The sequence below is a fragment of the Ictalurus punctatus genome, chromosome 7, assembly GCF_001660625.3.
Source record: "Ictalurus punctatus breed USDA103 chromosome 7, Coco_2.0, whole genome shotgun sequence".
NCBI classification, from domain to species: Eukaryota; Metazoa; Chordata; class Actinopteri; order Siluriformes; family Ictaluridae; genus Ictalurus; species Ictalurus punctatus.
The window spans coordinates 7,299,942-7,326,210 of NC_030422.2; the positions used below are offsets into that span (position 1 = coordinate 7,299,942).

General features: G+C 43.5%; 2 protein-coding genes across 9 annotated transcripts in view; one reads left to right on the forward strand and one right to left on the reverse strand.

Moving 5' to 3' along the window:
* Positions 1-1,506: 1,506 nt before the first annotated feature.
* On the forward strand, positions 1,507-12,177 carry chpf2 (chondroitin polymerizing factor 2). Of its 3 annotated transcripts, none has more exons than XR_008396653.1 (5): positions 1,507-2,744; positions 5,373-5,937; positions 6,390-6,572; positions 7,520-9,063; positions 9,713-12,177. XR_008396653.1 is itself a non-coding variant. In XM_017472956.3 (4 exons), exons 1-4 carry the CDS (start codon positions 2,473-2,475, stop codon positions 8,789-8,791), a joined length of 2,292 nt encoding a protein of 763 aa, XP_017328445.1. In that variant the 5' UTR covers positions 1,507-2,472; the 3' UTR covers positions 8,792-12,177. The 3 variants fall into 3 exon arrangements, 1 of the variants encoding a protein (XP_017328445.1); XR_008396654.1 differs by having other exon boundaries at positions 7,520-9,012; XM_017472956.3 differs by having other exon boundaries at positions 7,520-12,177.
* A 321-nt stretch (positions 12,178-12,498) lies between these two features.
* The window catches only part of smarcd3b (SWI/SNF related, matrix associated, actin dependent regulator of chromatin, subfamily d, member 3b), a 47,252-nt gene continuing 33,481 nt past the window's right edge, over positions 12,499-26,269 (reverse strand). For 3 of the 6 annotated variants that reach the window (XM_017472960.3, XM_017472958.3, XM_017472961.3), the window contains exons 3-15: positions 25,448-25,537; positions 24,259-24,301; positions 22,920-23,042; positions 22,461-22,583; positions 19,336-19,431; positions 17,728-17,748; positions 17,234-17,335; positions 16,877-17,038; positions 16,577-16,674; positions 15,842-15,977; positions 15,613-15,735; positions 15,126-15,227; positions 12,499-14,436 (exon numbers count right to left, since the gene is read on the reverse strand). In XM_017472960.3, the coding sequence (XP_017328449.1) occupies positions 14,383-14,436; positions 15,126-15,227; positions 15,613-15,735; positions 15,842-15,977; positions 16,577-16,674; positions 16,877-17,038; positions 17,234-17,335; positions 17,728-17,748; positions 19,336-19,431; positions 22,461-22,583; positions 22,920-23,042; positions 24,259-24,301; positions 25,448-25,537 (1,273 nt within the window). In that variant the 3' untranslated portion in view covers positions 12,499-14,382. The remainder of the gene's footprint in view (positions 14,437-15,125; positions 15,228-15,612; positions 15,736-15,841; positions 15,978-16,576; positions 16,675-16,876; positions 17,039-17,233; positions 17,336-17,727; positions 17,749-19,335; positions 19,432-22,460; positions 22,584-22,919; positions 23,043-24,258; positions 24,302-25,447; positions 25,538-26,269) is intronic. The other 3 variants (XM_017472959.3, XM_017472962.3, XM_017472963.3) reach the window with 3 other exon arrangements.

A 26,269-nucleotide genomic window follows, 5' to 3' on the forward strand; every position in this document is an offset into this window, starting at 1 on the left:
AAATATTAAATTATCTGATGAAGGCATAGGATTATATTGTTTTTCCATCATAGTTTTATGAAATAGACAGACTTTAAATAGATTTATTCTGCATGCCAGTGGACCACTAAATGCTCAGTTAGAATATGATATTCCAGTACTAATAATAGCGTTTGTAGTCTGTCTAGACTCTTAACACTGACTCTCTCTTGGGAGACTGAATTTGCTTTGGATTTATATAAATGAGAGTATGAGCTCTTGAGTTAATAATGATATCATATGTAGGACATTGTAATATTAATAATAGTTTTATAACTTGTCTCTCTAGGGATATGGGACTTCTGTGAACTCCAAATAGAAACCAGTGAATCTAAAAAGTTTCAGTGTGCTTAGCCATGTCTTTTCTCTTAGGTGAATTTTAACAGTGCTATTATACGTTATTATTACTAAATAGGATTTGGGAATAATCACGTCTTTGTAGTGTGCAGTATATGGAGGCAGGATGCAAATGTGTAAAGTTAATGTTATGTTTATTTAGGGAAATCCAACAAAATCATATAAATCATAATTCCAGGCAGAGGTCAAATCATAGATATTTTAAACTAGGATAATCCAAAATCAACGTAAACATGAGCGAGAGTCGCCTGAGAAACAAAAGTCAGGAAGACAGGAAACAATGAACACCACTCCAAAATGCACAATAAAATATACAAGACTTTGCATCAAGACTAGAATGTATATAAATATGTAAAAATGAATCCAGGACTCAGCACAAAACACCTGGACACATCGGGAAGAGAAACAACCAATGGCATCACAGGGGCAGAAACTAAAAAACAATGCAGTTCTGGGTCAAGGATGTGGGGATGTGGGAGTCTATATCAGGAAAACTAGGTGTGAGGTTGGAACAAACCCTGGATGAAACAAAAGTTCATAGCAGTGCACCCTACACGCAAATATTCACACACTCAATCGCATTTTTTTTTTATTTTTTTTTTTAGCATAGCCAGTCTGCCTACATGGATGTTTGGAAGGTGGGAGAAAACCGGAGAACCCTGAGGAAACCTGCGTGAACATGGGGTAAATATGCACATAAACTTTGTACAAACGGTCACACAAACTCACCGAGTTAGTGGGTTAGCATGCTTACCTTGTACCCCTGGGGTTGGGGGTTCGAATCCTGCCTCCACCTTGTGTGTGTGGAGTTTGCAGTCTCCCAATGCATCAGGCACTTCCTCTGGGTGGGGGTAATGTAGCAGTATGGATGGAAGGATGGATTAATTTGAAAGTGGTTCGTTGTCAGCGTTATTTTGTTGCTGTAGGAATTTATTTATATAACTATAATAACTTAACAACAACTACAGCAACCTGTGAAAGCGTTAAAAAAATAATCGCAGGCTTCTTGGTTTCTTGCCCGAGATGCACACTACATAGTGTACACTACATATAGTACAGCTGAGTGCGGAACCTTTGTGTTCGTGTCTTGTTTCTGGGGGACTACTGTACGCGTTGCGACCGTGCTTCTGGGGTTTTTTCCCCCCTCCTCCTCCTCCTCTTTAAGTCGTGTGACGGCGTCTCTGGATTGGAGTATTTACGCCACTCCACTTTTATTGAATGTTATATTTTGTTTTATATTTTTAGATAAAGACTCGGATACAGAGAGCGAGACAATTATCCGTCCAAGGTTTTTGACCAAAGATGTGATGAGTTAAAGGTAACTCGGTATTTTTACGCGTGAAGAAGAGCTGCTGCTGCTGTGGGGGGAAAAGACTGGACCCAAGTGATTATTATTATTATTATTATTATTATTATTATTATTATTTTTAAATCGGACATTAAAAGAAGATGTTTGGGCATGACTACTGAGTATCGTATTAAAAACAAACAAACAAACAAAAAACCAAAGCGTGGATAGCTGGAATACCGTTATTGATGTAGAGCAGAAACGACCGTTCGTGTACATAGTGTTTATTTCTGTCAGTTTCATAACTAAGTGAGTGGGTGAGACTTATTGAACTGAGAGATTCCGACGTGTAATTTGGTACTTCTTCATTTGTGGCTGGTTTAAAATCAGGAAGAACAGAGCAACATTGTTACTGAGGAATCCAGACAGTTTTTTGGGGGTGGTTAAATGTTAAAAATGAGATTTTTTTTTTAACCCTTAGGAATATACCCAGCTCTTAAGAATATCCTGTTTTAGTTTGTTTCCTATATAATGATCTGTACTGCGTGGAAAATGCACACTGACCCAACGACATGTCAAGTCGTAGTCGACATCCTGCTGAGGGTTTCACCGTATTAATTGTCCTCAGTTCGGAATAAAAGATGTCCCTTTCAGAGCAAGCCTAGTTTTCCAGCTTACCTCATTCACAAGGCGTTTCTCGGTACCGTGAAGAACTTAAGGGACTGTTCGAGTCAGAGCTGTCCCTGCTATCCGGACTACTCCAGAGGACTCGCAGGACATCGATCCATCATACAGCTGAACTTTCAATCATGCGCCTGTCCCCTTTCCTTGCCGTCTTCCGGCCAGCCCTGCCTCTCATCCTGGGCTTGTCATTGGGATGCAGTCTCAGCCTGCTTATGGTGTCCTGGACGCAGGGGGACACGGACGAGGTCTGCAGCGATCAGCTGCGTCTTGGACTACTTCCGGGCGCCCGTGTCGGAGAACCCGAGAGAGTGGAAGGAGGGGACAGGAACGAGGATTTCCAACCTCGCATTGTACCCTATAACAAGGACCCGAGCAAGCCACATAAGAAAGTGCTCAGGTCAGTACAGCTAAGTGATAAGTCATTCAATGGTTTTGCTCGGATATTCCGCAGTTAAGCATTCGAGCTTGTTAAGGTTGTGAGTTCAAATGCCAGGAGTTCTAGACAAGCTATTTAACTTTTAACTCTCTATGCCTGGATCATATAGGGTGTCCCAAAAGTCTCCATACATAGGGGACTGTGTTTGTCAGCACCATGTCGTGTATATATATATATATATATATATATATATATATATATATATATATATATATATATATACAGTCATGTGAAAAAAACAAGTACACGCCATGGAAATCGTTGGCTTCTTTGACATATTTGGACGAGCAAACATTTGATCCTCTTTGCAACAGTGCCTATTAATAAAGCTTTTTCAGTCATTTATATTTATCAGAAATATCAGATGATGTGATATTGTTCTGGAAAAGTAAGCACACGCTTGGCCTCAGAAACTAGTATTGTCCCCGTAAGCAGAAATAACTTCTTGTAGGCGTTTTGCATAATTGTCCACCAGGCTTGCTGGGATTTTTGACCACTTTTCCATGCAATATTCTTTCCGTTTCAAGACGTTTGAGGGTTTTTCTTGCATGTACTGCCCGTTTCAAATCCCCCCACAACATTTCAGTGCGATTCAAATCCGGGCTTGGACTAGGCCATATTATAACACTCCATTTCTGCTTTCTGAGCCATCCCTTGGTGGATATGCTAGTGTGCTTAGGATCATTATCCCGTTGAAAGGTCCACATTCGGTCTAAATTCAACTTTCGGATAGACGGCCTCAGATTATCTTCAAGCGCTCTTTGATAGGATGCAGAATTCATAGTTGAATCAATGAATGCAAGCTGTCCAGTCGCTGAGGCAGCGAAGCAACCCCAAACCATAACATTTCCACCACCGTGCTTCACGGTTGGTATGAGGTGCTTCTCCTGAAAAGCTTTCTTTGGTCTCCACCACACACGTCGTTTGAAATCTGCGTCAATTGGAGAACTTTTTAAATCCCTTGCCAGAATAATAGGCATCCACGAACTTTTTTTTTTTTTTTCCTGAATGCCTTATAGTCTTTAGATCTTGGCATGATGACACCACACACCTCAATAGCAAAGGGAACACCAGACACTAGATATGAGAGGGGTGTAAATAAAACCGGTTCCACCTGCGCTCCCTAAGCAGGATCTAATCACTGGCATCCAATCTTGAACACCTGATTCTAATTTTATTGATTTGATGGTGATAAATGTATGGGGTGTACTTACTTTTTCCACGTGACTTCGTTTAAATTGGGAAAATCAATACAAAATGTCAATTTTATGTGTCATTTGATATAGTGTAGTGATTAAGTGAATTAATAGGCACTGTTTACAAAGAGGATCAAATGTTTGCTTGTCCAATTATGTAAAAAAACAATTTCCATGGGGTGTACTTATTTTTTCCATATCACTGTATATTATATATATATACATACACACACACACACACACACCCTGTAGATAGCAGTTTGAATAAGAACATCAAATGAAAGTTTATGGTGTTATTGAGACAGGAAAGATACTTTTCCATCACATCACAGGCACTGTAATGGTCATTTACTATAATAAAAGTGACCCAAACAGTGCAACCTTTTACGACATTTCAGCTCGAGGCAACTCAGAACCTCGAGGAGGTTAATTGCATGGTATGAAGTATGATTTTTAGTATTTCTGCAGTCATGAGAACATGCCGTTTTGATGTCTTGCACTGCCTCTGATGTAATACAGGCATGTCCAGTCTTATCCGGAAAGGGCCGGTGTGGGTGCAGGTTTTCATTCCACACCCGAGTCTACCGAAAGCCAAGATCAGCTGATTAAATAGGTGGAATCAGGTGTGGCTCCTGCTTGATTGGAATGAAATCCTGCTCCTGCAAAAGACTGCACACCCATGGCTTGCTTGTTAGATCAAATCTCAGCAGCACCACGGGTCCCTTAACCCTCGGCTCCTCAGTAGCATCCTGACTTCAGTCGTTCTTGAGAAAATATAACGTCACACTTGATCAAACAGCAATAAATTCCTGATTCGCAAAAAAATAATAAAATAAAAACACTGGAGCAGGAACTAAAAGAGTTCATAAAAGAGTCTGTATTTTTTTTCCCCATATAGTGTATAGGGGCTAATCTTTTTAAGGCTTATTTATTTATTTTTTATTTTAAGCACTCAGACTATGGCTTTAAATAATGCAGTGGTGTACACAATCAGAAATACTTCACTGCAGAAGTACAGAGTGGAGAAATACAGGCTCTTAGACGCAACAGACGTGTTTCCTAAACCTAGTGTGAGAAATATCCTGTGTAATATTACCGAGGTCTACAGTAGAGCGCGGCCGCTCCGGAGAGAAGAAAAGTAACGCCACTGTGTGAATTCCTTTCCCAGGTACGTAGTGTCTCCAGCATCAGACCTTCAATTTATAATTCTTCATACAGTCTTAAACGAGTCTGCAGGTCTCACTTGAACGGCATACTCTTACATTTCGTGTATACCGACTGCCACATTTCCATGATAGCATACAGAAAAAAAGAATATGATGTAATATTTAACGTGTAACATTTTTACTAGTCTGTTCATTCTTCTAACGGTAGCAGTCTGTGTTCGCTGCAGGACCCGTTATATCCACACAGAACTTGGCATTCGTGAGCGCCTCCTGGTGGGCATCCTGACCTCGCGCGCCACCCTTAACACGCTGGCCGTGGCGGTGAACCGTACCGTGGCCCACCGCTTCCACCGCACCTTTTTCTTCACCGGCCTCCGCGCCACCAAGCTGCCCCACGGCATGACCGTGGTCGCTCACGGTGACGACCGACCCGTCTGGCTCATGTACGAAACCATCCGTCACCTGCATCAGCACCACGGCAACGAATACGACTGGTTCTATCTGGCCCAGGACGACACATACACACAGGCAGAGCGCATCATGAACCTAGTGGGGCATTTGAGTGCGGGACAGGATCTCTACATGGGCCGCGCAGAAGAGTTTATCGGCGGCGAAGAGCGAGCTCGCTACTGCCACGGCGGGTACGGATACCTGTTGTCACGGAGCCTGCTGGCCCGGCTACAGCCACACCTCGACGCTTGCCGCAACGACATCCTCAGCGTCAGGCCTGACGAGTGGCTGGGCCGCTGCATTATCGACTACCTGGGACTGAGCTGCATGGAAAAGCACCAGGTGAAACTAAATTCCTCATAAGGTCACAGATCTGCCTTGTAATTCTTCCACGGAATGCTGTAACTGTTGTGACATGGTGACTAATCACGCCCCGAGTATGAACACTTATGCTATATTTTGTTATGAGATGAGTCATTTGAACTGGAAGAATGCCCATAATCACACAGTTGTGATGTTCACGTCTTAATAGCAGTGTTAAACATGAAGACATCGCTCTAGATTTGTCAGAGAGATCTCTTTTAATACCGTCAGAGCTGTTCTGTTCTAGAAAATTCATCAAACCCTTCCGACCAATCGGAATCCAGAAAGCCTTAAACTCGAGCTGAAGTCCACCCATCGCTTTCTATATGTTAAGAGCGTGTTAGTAGTTGGTAGAACATTTACACTTTGGATTTTAAAGTCCTACCACAAAGAAATAACGTCTCGTCCCTATCGTATTTCTTGTACTCCAGGAGATGACCTACTATTACTTTGAGCTGCAGAAAAACGCAGACCCCGATCGCGAGGACAGCACGCAGTTCAAGAACGCCTTCACCGTGCACCCAGTCTCAGAGCCGGCGCTCATGTATCGCTTACATAAACGCTACAGCCAGATTGAACTGGACTGGACCTACACCCAAATACAGCAGCTACAGGTGCGTAGCCTTATACAGTCGCACGTACATTACAATTACACGCACGATAATGAAATCATGTAGCTCAGGGGTTAAAGCTTTGGGCTGCTGAGTGGAAGGTTGTGAGTTCAAATCCCAGCGCTATGGGTCCATTAACCTCTCGACCGCTCGGTCTCAGCTACTCTAAGTCGCTTTGGATAAAAGCACCGTCCAAATGAGGTGAAGATAAAAGTAAATTATAAAACGCAGAAGGATTCGAAAAACAATGTAGAGGCATTTGTAACGCCTGTAAACGTCCTCTACATGACAATCCTACTTATATTTTACGAATACAGTTATATAGTATCGTTCAAATGGCAATAAGAAATAATGTTTGATCTGTTCATATTAATGGGCGGGACTATGGGCGGGGCCATGAGATGTCTTTTCGGACAGACTTCTGCTGCGGTGTTGTAGCCTTCTTGTCTTGTTCGTTTCCCAGATAACAGTCTGAGCATGCCCAGTGGCAACTCTGCCATCGGTCTGGAAGCGACCGTTCCAGCTATAAAGAAAATCAGGCTGGAAAGCGGCTTCGTATTAAACCATGTTCACGGCTCCTTATTTGCCGTTTCGCTTATTCTCATCTTTGTGAAGTCGTTTACTCTTTTGGATTGTCTTCTCTCGTTGGTTTCTTAATGGCTAGTGTAAAGAGCCACGGTTGTTTGAGAACTGGGCGATTCACTCTAAAATTCCACCGCTGCATTACCAGCCTGGCTGCGGAGGGAAACGGTCTCCCGGGGGCAGCCAGTCATGCTGCCTAAAACAACCGTTGGATTGTAATCCTTACAGAGCAGAAAGCCCCAGTATTAACATGAATTTATTAGAAGTCCGTTCCACTGGGTGTATTTAAAAAAAAAAAAAAAAGCCGTCGTGTCGGGTTCATTCGCTTTCGGTGAATCTGTATTAATGCTCTGTCTACTCTGGCACAGGTTCAAATCAACAATCTGAGTGAGCTCACTCCAGAAGGCAAAGCAGGAGCCACCTGGCCCATCGGGGTCAACCCGCCTTTCCGTCCCAAGACACGATTCGAAGTAATCAACTGGGAGTATTTCACAGAAGAGCACATCTACTCCTGCGCCGACAGCTCCCCGAAGTGCGAGCTCCGTGGAGCGGACCGTGCAGACGTCGACTCCATTTTGGAGACCGCTGTGGAGCGCTTAAACGAGCGCTATCAACCACAGCTGCGTTTCCGGAAGCAGCGTTTGTTGAACGGCTACCGCCGCTTTGACCCCACACGTGGTATGGAGTATATACTGGATCTGGCCCTACAGGCCTTCACGCAGAAAGGCCACAGTCAGGTGATCGCCAAGCGCGTGGGCTTGCTAAGGCCTCTCAGCTCCATAGAGATCATTCCAATGCCCTATGTAACTGAAGCAACGAGAGTGCAGGTCATCCTTCCAGTGACTGCACGGGATCAGGACTTTGTGGGAAACTTTTTGGACACGTACGTGATGAACACTTTGGACACGCGGGACAATGCTCTACTGACCTTCCTTTTTGTGTATGACCCCTTCGATGCACAGAGGGTCAGCCAGACCGACGTGTTTGCCAGTGTGAAATCTATGATCAGCGAGGTGGAGAAGCGCTACAGCGACGTGAAGATCCCGTGGATCAGCGTCAAAACGGAGGTTCCGTCACAGGTCAAGCTGATGGACATCATCTCCAAGAAGCATCCAGTGGACACGCTTTTCTTCCTAGCCAGCGTGTGGACCGAGGTCACCGGCGACTTCCTGAACCGTTGCCGTATGAACGCCATCAGTAACTGGCAGGTCTTCTTCCCTGTTCATTTCCAAGAGTACAGCCCAGCTCTAGTGTACCGCGACCAGCAACCTTCCGCGGCGTCGTCGTATTCTTCCGAGGCGCTCCGAGACGGCCGCTTCGACCGGCACGCGTTCGACGAGGCCTGTTTTTACAACGCCGACTACATGGCGACCCGTACCAAGATGGCCAATGACGTCATGGACAACGACGAGCTTCTGGAGAGCATGGACGTTTACGAGATTTTCGTGCGCTACTCCAGCTTACACGTCTTCCGGGCCGTGGAGCCGGCTCTGATCCAGAAATACGTACGGCGAGCCTGTAACCCCCGGTTCAGCGAAGACATCTACCATCGCTGTGTGCTGAGCAATTTAGAAGGGCTGGCCTCACGCTCGCACTTAGCTATGGCTCTGTTTGAACAAGAGCAGGCAAACAGCACCTAGGACATGTTGCTGGAAAGGGAGGTAGACCCGCCTCTCGCGAGTCTCACTCTGCCATTGTATCTGGCCTTACTGAACATTAGTCTGCAAACTGTGAAAACCAACCTTTAATAATTCCACGACGAACTTGTTGAACGTATATATCCGAGAATATAGAATGTGAGACCGTTTCAGTACAGCAAATCCACGTTAAACGACGACACTGATTAAAGATATCTTATTCAGTAAGTCTGGACCTCACGTTCTTTCTCAGCGTCTTCGCGATTAGTCAAAAGGTCAGTAATTATCTGATGCTAAGCAATAATAAGAATTTATTATTGATTTTTTTTTTTTTTTTAATGATCAAAAAGCCCACTAAAAGTAGTATTTATAAAGCGCATTTCAAACCAGCCCGAGGCTGACCAAAGTGCTGTACGGTAGACACGATATAATAACGCTGGAATACAAGGAAATCGATCAATCGGTTAACAGCCGAAGAAGAAAGATCAGTTTTAAGAAGTGATTTAAAAATAGCTCGTATAGCCAAAACAAGTTTAAAGCAATAACATCCCGTACGTCTCTTGGTAGCTGTAGAGATATTACATATATTATTAGATTTGCACTGAAGCTGGAGGAAGGAGGTGAAGATTATTCGTTATGCCCGAGACTGAGCATAATATATATATATATATATATATATATAAAAAGAAACTCATATTCCCACTCATGGCGTGTTTCATAAGTCCCAGTGCGACTTAATTCTTAGCAGGCCAAGTCACATGACCACATTCATTCTTCCTGATACAGAGTCCCATATGAAATTGTGGCAGGGGATTGGCTTTAGATTCACTCCACAGTAGAAAGGAACACTCTGTACTGAAGGAGGCTTAGGAGGATAAATAAGTTATGCTGTGCTGTTACCTCAACTCCCATCTTCTCTTTCAGGACGTTCTCTAGCCGAGGCAGGAATTCGGCGCACGTACCGTATGCGCGGAGGGAGAAAACGCTTCAGGGGATAGCGGGAGAGTGAGAAAGACCCGAAGGAAGGGGTTGAGGTGAGAGCCTGATGTTTACAGGGCTCTCCCAGTCTGCCTGCTCTCTCACCGAAGTCATTTCCTGTAATAAAACGACGGTGAAATCATGCACCTCGGAAGAAGGGAGTGAAAAGGCTCTTTTTTTTAAAAACGCACAGTCAGGTCACTCAGTATACAAGACACCACCTGTTTGTCTTTGGTGCTGCGAGGCGGTGAAACACAACGACAGGTCTGTGTGAGCAAACCCAGGCATGACAAAGACCTATTGTAGGCTTACTTTCCTCTCGATCGGTATGTCGGAGTTATCATCGGTAAGTTCGGCGCGAGGGTTTGTTTAACGATGTGTTTAGACGGCGAAAAAGGGGAGGAAACTTCTCAAGGCATATTTAGTGCAGGAAACATGAATACAGTGTGTGTGTGTATAAGGGCTAAAGGAAGAACAGGTTTGCACATACAGCAGAATGAATCAATATACTTTTATATTCTCAACGATATCAAATGTGATGATAAATATAAAACGTATTACAAGTAGGATTCAGAATCAGTCACTTTTTAATCTATGGATAAAACAGACAGAATGCATTTTAACCGTAGCACCAAAATATAAATACTGTATGACCAAAGTTGTGTGTGTTTCATCCGAGCAGGACACCTATACACTGGTGGCTTGGAACTAAACGTAACTGGTGGGTTTAAGACCCCTGTATTTATATTACTGGAAGGTTCTAGAAAGTCTGGAAATGTTTCACATTGTGCTATTGTCCTTTCAGTAATGAATCTGGTTTTAGAACGAGTTCTCAAGTCACTACACACACACATATAAAAATCACAACAGCGTCAGGAGCCGGTTTCTTTTACAAACTTTGGCAAGCGCTTTTTTTTTTTATTATTATTATTATTATTATTATTATTTACATCCACACTTGTGATTCTCATTCTACGTTCTCTCTGTTGAAAGTGAACAACGAAAATATAGAACAGTACGAGTGAGAAACCTAATCATAGTGTAGCATCAAAAAAAAAACACACCCTACTGCATGTGTACAGAAAGTTCATTAACACTGACTAGAAAACCACTCGGCTGATCCGTCACGTACATCCGTTGCATACAAATTGTTCCGTGTTGACATCAGACTTAAAATACAGGCCACAGTTGGCATCAAGAGCTGGTGGAAGTTGACCTGTGACACAGACGTGCATGCAGGCGTGACCCGATGGAAGTCTCGTAAAAGATTTAATCAGTAATTTAAAAAAAAAACAAAAACAACAACAACTCATAATGCAATTTCGACTAATTATATTTCTTAGTCAACGTTACATGGGTCTTCACATAGTTTGGTGGATCTTAACCTAGCGGTACGACACCGACCATCATGGCGGCGTCATCGCTGTGGTGAATAAGTATCAGATTAACATGTTGCATTTGTGTATAACAATTGATTATAAAAAAAAAAACCACCACAACATTAGTGACAGATGTTTTGTTGGATTTTTATGGTGGCTCCATCACTCCACCGTGTGACAGCTAGTGGGCTGAGGAAGAAATCAGCAGAAGAACGGAAAATACAGAGCATTTAAGAGTCCACACTGGTGCTGAAGCGGAAACATCTAGCGTGATCTGTGATACGGTAGATGCTGTGTTCAGGAGCTCCAGTAGGGGGTGCTATAGTCTCGATGAACGGCACAGAACCTGGACGCATCTTGGTAGAAATCTGTTGTGTGCTTCTATCCCCCCCATACTAAAATCACTAGGTCTTTTATAAAGACAAGACGACAGCAATACAGAAGACTTTTAAAAAATAAAACAGTAGCTGACCAGAACGGGTCATCTTTTGTCCTTTTTTTTTTTTTTTTCCCCCCCTCGAGCTTTGACCCACAGTTCTCTGCGAGTCGGCGTTGTTCTTCCGGTTTCCTCCATCAGTGTGAAGAGTGTGAAACGTCCGTGTATGAAAGTATAAAAATCTGTCCATGCAGCATGCGTAGGCTTTAAGAAAAGTGGACCCTCGGAGATCATTTTGACTGAGGCTGCGCAGAAAGCGTGAACTCTCCTTCCACGAGAAGACGTTTGATGTGAAGCGCTCAGGCATTTATAACAACCCGGTTGTTACCCTCGAACTGGGCTGAGAACCAACACACACAGCCAGTGGGGAGGCGAGGACAACGTTACACCAGTGATACAGTACACAACATATCAACTAACAAAAAAAAACGAGCACAGGTCGGCTTTTCTTTTCCTTCATTTCATTCCCTCGGTTCAAGTGAACAATATTTCAAATCGACCGACTCGTGATTAACGACTTAGTGCAAAAGTTTCAAACGTTGTGGTACTCGACCGAGGCGTGTTTTTTTTTTTTTTTTTTTTCCTTTTCTTTTTTTGAACTACAAACTAAACATAATATTTACCAGTTTCTACAGCGTTCATTCAGTCAGTGCCCTTCATCATGAAATGACATAATAAATACTTTAAACCTAAGCTGTTGAGACCGCTGGTACAAAATCCAACAGGAAAGCCATCAGACAGACAGAATACGAGTAGATCAGAGTACGAGTACTGTTCACACTTGCATGTAGAGTAAACACGGGCTTTGGACCCATTGAGATTATCTCACAGATATCAACAAAATCATGTGTCAGTCTGTATACAATCCTGACCTGTGGTCTATTTAATAAAGCATATAAGCAAAAGTGTCAGCTGACTTTTTTTTTATTTTTTTTTTTAAATTATTTTATTTTGGAAGAATTGACGACGCTTCATACTGGACTTCATTCTTTACACATAACCTTCATTGTGGGTTAACGACCTTGCAAAAGAAAGTGTTTTAAAACACTGCAAATCCTTCGAGTAGGAACTGTCGTTTAACGAACATCAGTCAGATGCAAATACTCGGCTGGAGGAAGCAGATTCGGACACGTCGACTGCTGACCGGCAGCTTAGATCATTATACTTGGGGGATGGGAAGAAAAACCGCACGGGTTTGTTTCCGAGACCTTCTACTTATATGATCTTAATCATATGTGACATGTTCCACACTGTTTGGAGTCGGAAGTCGCGATCGTCTATTTGTGTAGAAACCGTGCGCGGGTCTGTTTTTAGGGTTACGATTGAATAAAGTCTCAGCTTGTTTTGTTTTACTGTGCCAACACTGCTGTAAACGTCAAACAACGAATATAGCTGGGAAGCTCTCGAACGTTCAAACGAGGCTACTTTTACTACTTTTGAGGAAAACGCTGTAGAAAAGCTAACCGGCTACGCGTTACGTCTCTCTCGCTCTCTTCCTCCTTCTGTTTAGTTTGGAAAACCTTGGACGAGCGAGTACCCTGCCAAGACGTTTTAGATTACAGTCGACCCGAGTGAGCACATCCTAATCCTCCGAGCACAAAGATCTTATTGGTCGTAGGTCTGAACTGTTCAGAAATGTATGCGGGTCACGTGTTACACTTCATAAATACCGATCAAGCAAAAAAAAAGACTCCACTTTAGATTGTGGCTTTAGTGTTTAGTACGGAGTCATTCTTACATATGTACAACTTGTTGCTACCTACATCGGACTTACTCTATGTATGAACTTACCAAGAAACGCTGCATGTTAATAATGCAGTGATTAGCACGTAGGCTAACTAAGGTGAAGTATGGTGTGAAACTCCAAATACTGTGAAGTCGGTACTGTGTATGAGATAAAACCCTTCCTTTCCAATAGAATAATACTTCACAGTGAATACAGAGTCCTGAATCTGGGAACTTGTAGCTACAAATGGGAGTTCAGGGATGGACAAATGTCCAGTAGCTAACTAGCTTGCCTTATAGTATTACATTATTTCATGATGTAACAGCTACCACGTTGTAGCTTATTCCATTCGCCTTCTGGAGCTTTTACATATATGAAGTCTCGATTCGTTCATCCCCGTCGTGACACATCCACGTCATACCTCTTTAACCTGACGCACACCACGTAGAAAATGATCACAATTGGCTACAACTCAAAGCGAAGGAAGGTACACAATCCTAACGTAGGTAGTTCAAGGATTTGTACATGAACAAGAATTACACTCTTATTAAGCAGCAGCTTACGGAAGAGCTCTTTACAGAGAGACGGAAACTACGAAATATGACCTCACAAACGTGATCGAAGCAATAATACTGAGAAACTACTGAAAGCGTTAAAACGTGTATTAAAAGGAATTCTGTCGGCCTAAACGACGACGTTTGCAACTGGGTCCGTGTCTGCGCTACACGACACTTTTTCTTTTTTTTTTCTTTTTTTTTTTTTTTTTTAAGTGTCACGTTTTAAAGATCAGCATTATGGATCGAGGATACGGGAAGTAGGTCCGTGACTCGATGTCTTGATGTGAAATACGTGAGGCAGAGCACCGTGATTGGCTGAGACAGAAACAGAAGCGGTCCTCGGGAATGGCTGTGTGGAATTGGGTCCTGGGTCACAGTGACAACTGAAACATGAAGACACACACTCACACACACACTCACACACTCACTGTAGAAACCAATGTGGCGATAATGAGGACATTCGTGTGGCTCAGACTGTGGAAGTGTTGTCAGAGTGTGAGCTGGTGTCTGGGTTTGGTCTAGGTATTCCTCAGAGCCAGGGCTTGTTCCAGCTCTTGCCTTCTCTGTTGAATCTGCCAGAAGGAAACGAGAAAGAGAAATTCAGCTTTGTCTGAGGAAGGAAGAAACAAAAATAAGCCTCCAAAACTGATTTGCATTTGCTTAGGAGGGGGTCGCATGGCTCGAATTACACAGAGGATGAATCATCAAGGATATTTTAACTATATATATAAATATATATTTTATCTGGATACATACAGTAAAATAATCAAGCTGATAAGTTCCTTAGCTCTATCCCTCTTGGGATAAGTTTGGGTACGACTTGTTTGAAGCTTGTAGAGTGGGGGGCGGGGACGAAAAAAAAAACAAAAAAAAAAAACACCACGGACGCCTCCGTGTTCAACTTTTGTTAGCAACGGATTAGCGAGCTAGCTGTGGCGAGTGATGTATATTTTCCTTCTCAAAACAGCAAACGGTAATGTTTTCGATTTAACAAGCGAGAACGTGTCTGTATCATAAACAAGCAACTCGTTTAAAGGGTAAGAAGTACTACTTTGTTTAGCTCGGACGCCGTGTGCAGCCATGTTGATTTGACGTCACTCCATGAACCGAGAAGGAACCGGTAGTTGTAATGTGTACCTGCAGTCGACGAGTAGGAATTTCAAGTCGAGAGGGTGTTTTCATTGGTTTTTACTGGTTGGAGGTGGGGAAGTTGCAGTGTGGATTCGAAAGCCTGGTCCTGTAAAAAGTCTAGTTCTATTACCTTGCAGTAGAAGTAGCGACTGACCGCCTCCTGAGACCAGGGCTGGTAGTAAAACTCCGCCCGCCTCTCCTCCTCGGGATTCCCGACGACGTCCGTCATCAGCTGTGACCAATCAGAACGTAATACAATATGCGTGAAGGTTCACAGCCATCCAGAATATGTCCGCTAGTACTAAATCCGCTAGACGAGTGGATTTGTGTTGTGATATTTAAGACAGGTCGCGCCTTTTCTGAAGGCATCACTATGGCTCTTCTTTGTAGCACCGATGAAGTTAGGTGTCGGGAAATGTCTTCAATGTTTCATAACAAGTTCAGCGAGCATGACTTACTACTACTGTACATTAACAATGCACTTAGCGGCATAATATAATAATTACGCCAGTATTTCGACAGTATTAAAAAATTGAAAAATCAACACCTTCAGACTAATCAGATTTGAAAATTCTAGCGAGCCACTGTTTGAGTTTGTACAGGTTGGAAGAACTTACTTTGAGATCTCTGCTCTGGGATTTCAGCCAGTCCTGGATGTAACCTTTGGGATCGCGGGAGAAACTGAGCATGAAGTCTCTCTGAATCTTCAGCTGGTTGATGGACTCGATAGTCTCATGGATCTGGAACAGGTTAAGATCAGACCTCCAGAGGTTAGGACCAACACATCGATGCAAAGAGTTTTGAGAAACCCCCCTAAGATCTATTAGTGTTTATCGTGTTGGTTACTTTGTTGTCAAGAGAGGCAATCTCCTGCTGATTGGCTGTCGAGAGCAGGAAGTTGCTCATTTGGGCTTTGAGTGGATCCTCCACTTCGACGTCTATATCGTAGCAGGCTGTTTTCTTCTGATCGTTTGGGTCCACACTGTACACACCAAGACAACGATGCCTTTAACCCATGGCGTAACTATGACTTTCACAGGCACTGCAATGCACAGCGTTATAATGTACACTATATGGCCAAAAGTATGTGGACACCTGACCATCACATCACCATATGTGCTTGTTGAACATCTTCCAGATTTCTGGGAAGGCTTTCCACTAGATTTTGGCGCGTGGCTGTGGGGAATTGCTCATTCAACCACGGGTGTGGTCAGGCACTGATGTTGGGTGAGGAGGTCTGGCACACAATTTGGTGTTCCAGTTCATCGCAAATGTGTCCAGTGGGGTTGAGGTCAAGGCTCGGTTCCCGCCACTCAGGAGTTCTTACACTCCAAAAAGAGGCGAACCACGTCTTCATGGAGCTCACCTCGTGCACAGGGACACTATCATAGTGGAGCAGCTTTGGGCAAACCTGAAGGGAAATTGTAATGCTACAGCATATAAAGACTTTCTAGACAAGTGCGTGCTTCCAACTTTGTGGCAACGGTTTTGGGAATGCAAACGTTTGGCCATATAGTGTATTAAGGCTGACCCCAGACAACAGTGGTCTAAATGCAAACAATGATAGACAGACAGACTGACCTGATGATGTGGTTTATGACAATGGGGTCAGGGGGAAGCAGCAGGTTAGTCAGGCGCTGAGGGATCTCGGAGAACTTCAGACGAGGGCAGTCAAAAATCTGCAAAAGCACATTACAATGGAACGGAGTCGCACGTGAGATGAGCTTTCGCTTCACCTGCTCAATCGATAAAAAATGTAATCCATTTCATTTATTTATCCTTGATTTATACAGACACGTGAACAATCTGGCAACTAACTTAACTAATAAAGTTAACTTAGGGCTAAGAGGGAAATTCAGTTCCTTTAGTCACAAGCTTCACCTGCTGAAAGTATTTATCACAGTTGATGTACTCCTTGTCATGGGAGTCCTGCAGCTTGTTGGTTTTGATGTACTGCCACAGAGCCTGGATGATGCACGAGCGTGTCTGAGTGTGGATACCCAACAGCCGAGCAAGCCGCGGATCCAACTTGAACTGAGGCGGCTGCAAACGAGAGAACCCTTTCAGTAGAAATAAACATACAACTGTATATCTAACTATACGCCGCGGTGCGTGCTCTCACTGATTTCCTATACGGCCATGAATACGACGGAGGCAAAGTCATAGAACGTGCCAATATGTGAATTTAAAGCGAAATTCAATGCAAACCATGTGACCGTCGAGTTAAATCAGATTCACCTGATAATCCAGCATTAACAGCAGAGTGCAGCGTACATTGACATCGCCTGGCCTTTTCACCTGGAAGCCATCGGTCTCCTGAGTGGTGGGAGTGCGATGCCACTAGGACACAAATAAAGTGGTTTTAACACTCAAAACGGGTGTGTATATATACACACACACACATTCATTTATGCATAAATATAAGCACAGGCACAAAAAAAAAAAAAACAACGAAAATACATAAGCCTTACTGTCAGGAAATCATTTTGAAAAATGACATGACGTCAGGTATTTATTATTAAAAAAGAAAATATCATACGGTGCATACTCTACATTACAGAACAGTTTACTTGTCCCTGATCTACTGTACTTATGTAAGCTATAACCCATGTGTGATGTACTCTAATCCATTCTAGAGGAACTGTTCAGTGAGCACTTGAATGAACTAAATGAAAAGTAATTATGGTTTTAAAGACACACTGTTTTGGACTGTGTGCAAGGCTGAAACTTACCTGAGCTCCGCTGCTCAGCAGCTGAAAAGAAAAACACTTGAAGCTCCTTGAGGTTTTTCAGGCAGCTACACTCACTAAGCATGCACCACATGCACCTTACTAACTACAATCTGTAGCCTGCTATAAAACACTACAAATGTATAAGAATCACTTTAAGCCAGCAACACTTGATATGATGTCGTTATGGACTAGATGTCTGTGTAAGGTCGGCTCGAGTCAAACGCTTCACGATAATGCAGCTATAAGCAAAAGACCGTTTTCCATTTCATTCCATCGGCTGTTTATTTAAATTTACGGCATGTCCCAAAAATATCGACACGCCTGAAAAACAGACAATTATCCCCAAATTCAATGTGTAAATATGATCCTATTTTGCCGGAAGATAAGTGGGCTACGCCACCTACACTACATGTATGTGGACTCAGATTTGTGGTTCTTCCTCAAACTGCCACAGAGTCGGAAGCACACAAGTGTATAGAATGTCTTTGTATGCTGTAGCAACTAAGAGGCCCAAACCTGTTCCAGCCTGACAATGCCCCTGTGCACAAAGCGAGCCCCATTAGACATGCTCTGCCAAAGCTGGAATGGTATAACTCGAGTGGCCGGCACCAAGCCTTGACCTCTACCCCAGTGAACACCTATGAGCTGAATTGGAAGCCCTAGGCCTTCTCACCCAACATCAGTGCCTGACTTCTCTAATGGCGGATTGACCCCGTATCCCCAATATCCCCATAACTACACGTCAAAATCTGACGAGTGGAGGTTATTAGAACAGCAAAGGTGCGTCATAAGCGTTTGGCCATATAGTGCATCTTGCAAGCATGAGCTGAGCTCCAGTCTTGGGCTAGACGACGTCCAGAAATGGCGCTATTACCACGCCGTGTACATGAGCGCACATTCATTGCGAGGTAAAACACGGCACGATGAAGATAGTTTAGGCAAGCTAAATGGAAACGTGTGCACATGTATAGGCTTCACAACCAAACGTGGGGTTGCCGTTAATGCTAACCTGCTAACAATCCCCAGTCTGAGCTATTAGGTTAGCTAGCGACTGTTGTAATGGCCACAATCCAATTAGATTTCATACACCGAGAACGATGAGTTCTATATATTAAACAAATCCCGTGCTCCAATTCTATGACTATTCCATGACCGCACGTCTTTGGATCGTCACGTGTATTCACAACTCGTGATGAAAACTTCCACAGCTAGCAAAACCTGACAGGAAGTGAAAGGAAAACTGCAGTTTTCCAGGCAACCGATTTGGACACCAGGGGGCCAGCAAACATTATGAATGTTCAGTCGTATTTTCATACGAACTCAACCTCGTTCCAAACCGCAATGCCTGTAACAATTCTGAAGTCTTTCCCACAACTAAGGAGTCTTACAAGACAGAGGTGAGATTCAGGACTAATAGCTGTCTGTGGTGAGCTGCACATCTGGAATTAAATGTGTCAGTGCAGTTGAAGCTGCTGAAGTTGAAGGCAACTGTTTTGACTAACCATGAACCGTGTGCTTACTAGCTATAACATGAGTGTATGTAACACTAATATTAGCTTCTAGAGAAAAATCAGGATCCTTTGAGATTAGAGTAGACTGAAAGCTCACCTCTACTAGATGGTTGTCTGGTCCATACAGATCTTTGTCCAGCTCAATCACCAGGCTCTTAAAGAAGGATGAAAACTTCCTTTTCACTTTTCCTGGCTGGAAAGAACCGAGAACGTGCGTGTTCTAATTAGAATTGTGCTTGCATGTCTAATTGGAAATGCATATTCAATCTTTTCCAGTATAAAACTTCAGAGTGGTGCACTTTTTTTTATTTATATTTATTTTGCAACAATTATATCATGCTATTCAAACCAAAGAGCAGGGCTACCGTATAAAACTGTCATCGTTGACTACGGTTTCCATTTGTGTGGTTACGGAGCACAATTTTGCTTAAACACTTGGCTAGACATTCAGGCTTTTGGCTACTCCTTTTTTTGGTAAACCCATCACCCACCTCAGTATCCAAGCAAAACAAGCAACCGCTGGAGCGAATCGCTGGCCAAAATGGAAACCGTTTTCTGAGACTAAACAATGTAGTTGTTTACGGCTGAAAGGGCAGAATGAATTCTCAGAGTATGCTTGTGTTGTCCTTTCCACAGTGAAGCGATATCATGCGCTATTCTGTCTTCAGTGTACGATACGGAGACATAAAACTCACGAAAATGAGGTTGTTTTTTAAAAAAGCAGAAAGAAAGTGAGATGGATCCAACTGTTAATGTTTACACAGGAGAAGTAGAATGACCTCATTGGTAAGTGGAGCATATTGCAGTGGCGGAAACTTGGAGCCGACCCAAATAATTTTAACCTCACCATACTAAAAACACACATAGCTGCCATTTAAAGGCTATGAGGTCACCCAGACAAAAAGCACACGGGCTGCAGTTCTCGGCTCTTTCGGTTCCTCCAGCGCTCATGTTGACATTGGCATATGGACTAGCATGCTAGTCTGAACAGCTCTGTGCTTAGCACTGGAAAGACTACACAAAAGAACAACGTACATGAACCTGGAGTTAATATAAGCTACACAGCAATTGGTCTAAACGATCTCAGAAATGATTTCTTCCTCGTGAATTTCCTAGTATAAGCACTGGATTATTTCATAAAAGGTCTATGATTGAATAAAATAATGATGATATGAATGCATCAGTTTATCAGCTTATCGTCTCCATATGTTGCATACTGTGTCTTATAGAGCTAGGATCTTTTAGGAATTGTGGACTCCTAATTCGTCCCAAAACCTCCGGGGAGAACCCAAAACATGATTCATTTTCCAACTAGACAACATACAGACTTGGTCAAATGTACCAATTATCACCACAATAGTCTTTTGAGCGGATACTAAAGTTCCAATAGCACTACCTTGTCTTGATTCTACAGAATTGCCATTTTGGTGATTTGCCATAAAAGCAATGAGGTTATTCATGCGACTAAGATGTTGTACTCCGATATCTCATAAATGCTATGGCGTAATCTATCCTTCTACATTCTAGGTCCTCTCTTCAAGGCTGCTCGTTGAGTCGAAGGGCTTATTGTGTGCTCCCTTCTGCATCTAATACAGCTTCGTGACACATGACATTATTTGGTCTTACACACTACGCAGTCGATACCTCATCTCTGTCCGGTTGCGGGAAATTTTGGATGTCAGTCGGGATTTTAGATTAACTGCCCAAAATCTGATCCTTTACCTCTAAAGAGTCTTTTATGTCAGTGTCTCAACTGCACCGTCCATCCATCCATCCCTGTTACGTTTATCCTACACGGGTTCATGCTGATCCTGGAGCCTATCCCCGGGAACTTGGTGCACAAGGTACAAGACGTGGGGCATCCTGGACAGAGTACCAACCCATTGCAGGGCACAATTGCACACACTATTGGAAATGCCAATCAAATTAGAACCTATATCTTTGGACTGGGGGCGGAAACCGGAGTACCTGGAGGAAACCCCCAAAGCAAGGGGAGAACAAGCAAACGCCACACATACAGGGCAGGGGCGGGATTCAGACCCCCAACCCTGGATGTGTGAGGCAAACATGCTACTGTGCCCCCCCCCCCCCCCCCCCCCCCCCCCGCCCCCCCCCCGCCCCATCCACAATTTATATGAACTCTATAATGAAACAGAGCTACATTCTTTCCATATTAGGGATTTGTTCAATCTGCCAGGTTCTTCAGATTGCTTGTACATGCACCCTTAGGTCAGCCATCAAAGCTCATGTTGTCCCATGGCAACGGTCTTTAATAGTATCGTGTAAACAGGCAGATTATCAAACAAACAACGTGTGGAGGGTGAGATTGCCCAGATTTAGATCCTGGCTTTGATGCAAAAGCTGTACGGATCAACATCAGGCACATGCCCTAATCAATAATTGAATCCTAAATCAATTAGTTTTCATTATGTGCATCGTAAGTGGCCTGGTATTTTTCTTTCCACGATTCAGGCATTACCTTCTGCTACTCAATTCGAGTCAAATGTCGCATTAATGGCAGAATCGAGTGTACGCAGCGTTATCCGTCTTACGTCAGAATCATATCTAACTGGTTAACCTTTATGATGTGTGCTGTAAACAAAGGACTCAGAACAGCTGAGAAAATAATTGCCATCTGCTTGAAACCACCACACCCTCTTTCCAGTATATACAGTAAACGGAGCTCTCAACAGCTGGACTTAATGGTGCTGATGGCATTACTCTGAATCACAGACACTTTACTGTTAATGCATTAATGAGCGTTCTGTAAAACTTGCTATATTTATGTCTCGTGGTCAACTTGGAACACTTAGAGAGATCTGGATCTGTCAGTCTGAGGTCTGAAGCATGTGGGTAACCGGTGTAAATCTACAATGTCAAGTTACTTGGAGACTAAGGGAGGAATCTGTTCCAATCGATAAGCTTTATAAAAGCAGAGCCTATCAATGCAGTTCTCAGGAACCACCAGCGAACGTTTCACTTCCGACCGGACGCGACACAGCCGATCAGCATTCTACCGCTACCGTTTCCCAGCTCAACTGTGTTTGAAGACGAAACTGTGATGCCTCTGAGGACTGGAATGAGAATCCCTATGGGCACATCACTATTTTACGCTCTCATGTGATTTGCTGATGTTCGTAAACATCCGTACCATACCTGCTAACGGAGAGCTGAAGTGAGAACGTGTGAATGTATACGTGCTTCACGAATCCACTGACTCACGTCGTCAAGTAACTTTCCCTCCACCCGTAGCTCCCAGGACGCAATGCTGCCGTCCGAGTCTTCTGCGTCAGGCTTGGCTGGGTTGAAGGTGTTGGAGATGTAGAGTCGCAGTTTGCGCTTTTGCTGTGAACAAAAAATAAAATTAGAAAGGGGCACTGTGCCAAAAATTCCACACCGCATCGTACCGACACAAACGTACGAGTCTTTCTGAGACGATTTAAGAGAAGAGGTCTGCTCTTACTTAAAGCACAATAACAAGAAAGTCAGAATATATTGCACAGTCGGTAATTTTTGGAAATAATTTTTGGGTTTTTGCTACTTTGGCATATCTATACCGGTATAGCGTTATATACGGCAATAATAAAACATACTTTTTAAAAGAATACACCAGGAAATATCTCATAAAAAGATATCAGATATAACGAAAGCCTATGTCTATGTGTACTTAGACCGACTAACCTTCATGGGTCGTTTCAGTGCTTCCTGGATGTCCACCCGCTTGCGCATTATGGTTTGATCCAGTTTGCGCTCAAAGGCCAGCAGGTCCATATAAGCCTGGGACTCTGGGACTAGTTCACGGATCTGAGAGGGAGGATAAACGCTGTTATGAAATAAAGTAAAAAAAAACACTTTGCATTGTTAATGAAACCATACTCTGTTTACTACTGTCCTGATACAGAGCAATAAGAGCAGAAGCAGAAATGGGAAACGGTACCAACGAGCTCATGGCTAGGTATAGACGTCTAATACGAGTCGAAACCCAAAACTTTCCATTTGGCCAAATACGTCTTTCTTTGTCTCGTGGTCAATCTCTCCGTGTTTTCAAATACGTTCTGATCCACCGGCGTGTCTGCCCATTCACTCCGTGTGTCGGTCTGCGATTCAAATAAGCGCCGCAGTAGTGTTTAATGGTATGCTGTTAAGTGTTTGCTATCGGCCAAGAATCCACAGCAAACCCTCCGGTGCCACATTATCATGCACACACACAGATGGTTGGAGGATGTGTGTGCCAAAAGCTTCACTCCATACTGGGCACAGACCCATGGATTCAGACACTGCACCAATCCCCCTCTCTCTCTCTCTCTCCGGAGACAGGAAGAAAGAAGAGAAGTGAGTACTCGGACTATGAGTAATGCGACTGGCGTCTTTGTTTCTGCCCAATCTATCTATACGGGTCTGATAAAAACTCCCACTCACACTCACTCGCAGCAATGAGCAAGACACAAAGCCATAACCCCTGTGGTCTATCTTTAAAACACACACACACACACACACACACAGAGACAGACACTCAGAGATTTTTTTTTTTTTATCACTCATGTCACATGGTTGGTTAAACTAATAAAAGGATAAAGATTCAAACGGAGAGTGTCAGTGTGTGTAATGTGAAAACTGCGTGCTACCACTGGTGAACACACACCTGCAGCCTGCGCTGGGAGTTTGAGTCTCCATCACATTATTTGGGTTACAGCTCTCTCGATACACCTGTGGACTCCTGACTCTCTGCCCCGAATATAAATGTCATTTTGGAGAACGTGCCGTCCCTGATTTTAAGTTCGGAACATGTCCGGCTACATGTACGCGGCTGCCCCGTAACCCTTTTTCTCTTGGCAATGAGTAGCAGGTATAACATAACAGAACATATAACGTCTCTTAAAAAGACACGAGCGACATCACAGAATCGCACGCGGACACGGTGTCTCGGCGACGCGGCGCAGCCGAGCACTACCTCACTCCCTCACACGATCACATGCTCACGCACACCCGGTAGAGATAATGTCAAGATCAGAGAACTCACCCTTTGTGGAAGAATCTTATCAGCCATTTTCCTCCTCTTGGTGCTGCAGAAAAGAGGGAGAAAGGAGAGAAAGAGAGAAGGACACAACGAGGAGGGGGGATGAGATGTTACTATGGAGACCGATAGTGTAGCACCGGGGACATCTGCTAAAATTCTGGGGCTGGCCCAGGATGCAAGAATGCTGGTGCTCTGTGTGTGTGTGTGTGTGTGTGTGTGTGCTAGTGATTCTAGCCCAGATGGTGTCCGCCAACATGGGTGCAGAGACGGCTGGCGAAGCGACAATGTGGAACCTGGCAAACACTTCTTATGCAGGACCTTGAGTGAAATGAGAAGTGTGTTCATCACGTCACTGGCGTGTGTATTGAATTCTGCTGTTGACACGAGGGCCATCAAACACCTTTCCGTCCATCCGTACACCCCTACTTCACTGTTAAAAGTCATTCTAGCACTCCAAAAATGAAACACACTTCTCCTCGCTCTATGTCTAGGTTCAAAAGATATTCTAAACTACAGCAGACAGAGACCACACACACACACACACACACACACACACACACAGGGAGACAAAATCACCAAAAATGCTTTAAGTGGGCACTTCATTCAGAAGAGCCCCTGTCCTTAAAAACACTGTAGAGCAGATCTTCTACCACAAAGTCGATATCGGAGAGGCACTTAGAACCCACAGCCTTTCCCCAAGGTGTTTGTTTACTTAAAGTCATTTCAATTGAGATCGCTAGTACACAGTGATCACTGTGTCAAATGCTCGCTATGGGAGATGGGTCAAGTCAAGTCACGGCTCTGTGTTATAGTTTGGTCAGAAACTACATTTCCCATCATGCCATGCAGCACATCATGCACACCCATGCATAAACACTCTGAAACAGGATAATTGATGCAGTAAAAAATAACTTGTTATAGCATCTTCCATTGAAATTTTTTTTTTTTTTTTTTAAGTCTGCTTTAACTCATTTCACTTTAAGGCCATTCTTCAGGGGTGAGGTGCAAAATGCTCGTAAAGGAATACTCGTTAAGGAATTTGGTATAAGACAAACCTCGGGTTGGGTGGTGGTGGGGGAGGGGGTGTTGTAGGGATCAGTGGGGAAGGCTCGAGACATGGGTGGGTGGGTGGGGTGGGGGGTGGGTCAATAAAACGCACGAGAATCTATCATGCAGCAGAATCGACTCCTACTTTGATCCGAGTGTGGGATCTGATTGGGCCTCTCTCATGTCCATCTGCCTCCCTGGCACCTCACTGGCTCCAGGAAATCCCACCGGCTTCCTACGGGTCGACGGAATTCGAATGGTACTTGATTAGAGAGTACGGACTTGTTACGTCTAGTTGAGAAAGCCTCTGAAAGCGCGTATAGAGTTTCGTGCATTACTGAGCGACGAGTACAAGTAAGACCGCACAGCCCGATGGACAAACCTTAATAACAAGGACAAACAAAAACATAACAATAGCACATGATTTTCTAGCTGAAACATATGTAACGATGACACTTTCACTTGGATGCATATGTTCTTGCAAACGATTCTGTGTTAATATTACGATCATGTGACAGAATATTAATACATAGTAAATAGTGTAATACCATGGCTCATACACACACTACTCAAGCTCACGCCATCAGGATTAGTGACCAGGAGGCAAATGCAGGATATGCATGTGTTCCAGGACTATGAGCTTTGTACAATAAACACACAATCACATATACAGTATTCGATATAATGAATTGCCCCAACAAAGGCAAAATAGAGCGGTGCTCCTGGTGGACATCATCCTGTTTACAACCCCACTGTCGTTTTATCTGGCTAACATTTCAGTCCTACAAAATAAAATCACATATCTAGTCCACATATTAGTGCAGTAGGGTTCCCAATTAAACAATTGTTGCTATGGTAACAGCTCAGAGGAAATGAAATTCCTTTGATGTTTTTAGTTAAATGATTTTCTGGCACTGTGGCCGAAAATAAAACTTATTTTGCTCACTGTTATGTTGCATTCCAACAG

Excerpts from the sequence above, each read along its gene's own strand:
- chpf2 (XM_017472956.3), top strand. The coding sequence starts at position 2,473 with ATGCGCCTGTCCCCTTTCCTTGCCGTCTTCCGGCCAGCCCTGCCTCTC. Across the intron at positions 2,745-5,372 it reads CCACATAAGAAAGTGCTCAG|GACCCGTTATATCCACACAG; the intron begins GTCAGTACAGCT and ends TGTTCGCTGCAG. Across the intron at positions 5,938-6,389 it reads GCTGCATGGAAAAGCACCAG|GAGATGACCTACTATTACTT; the intron begins GTGAAACTAAAT and ends CTTGTACTCCAG.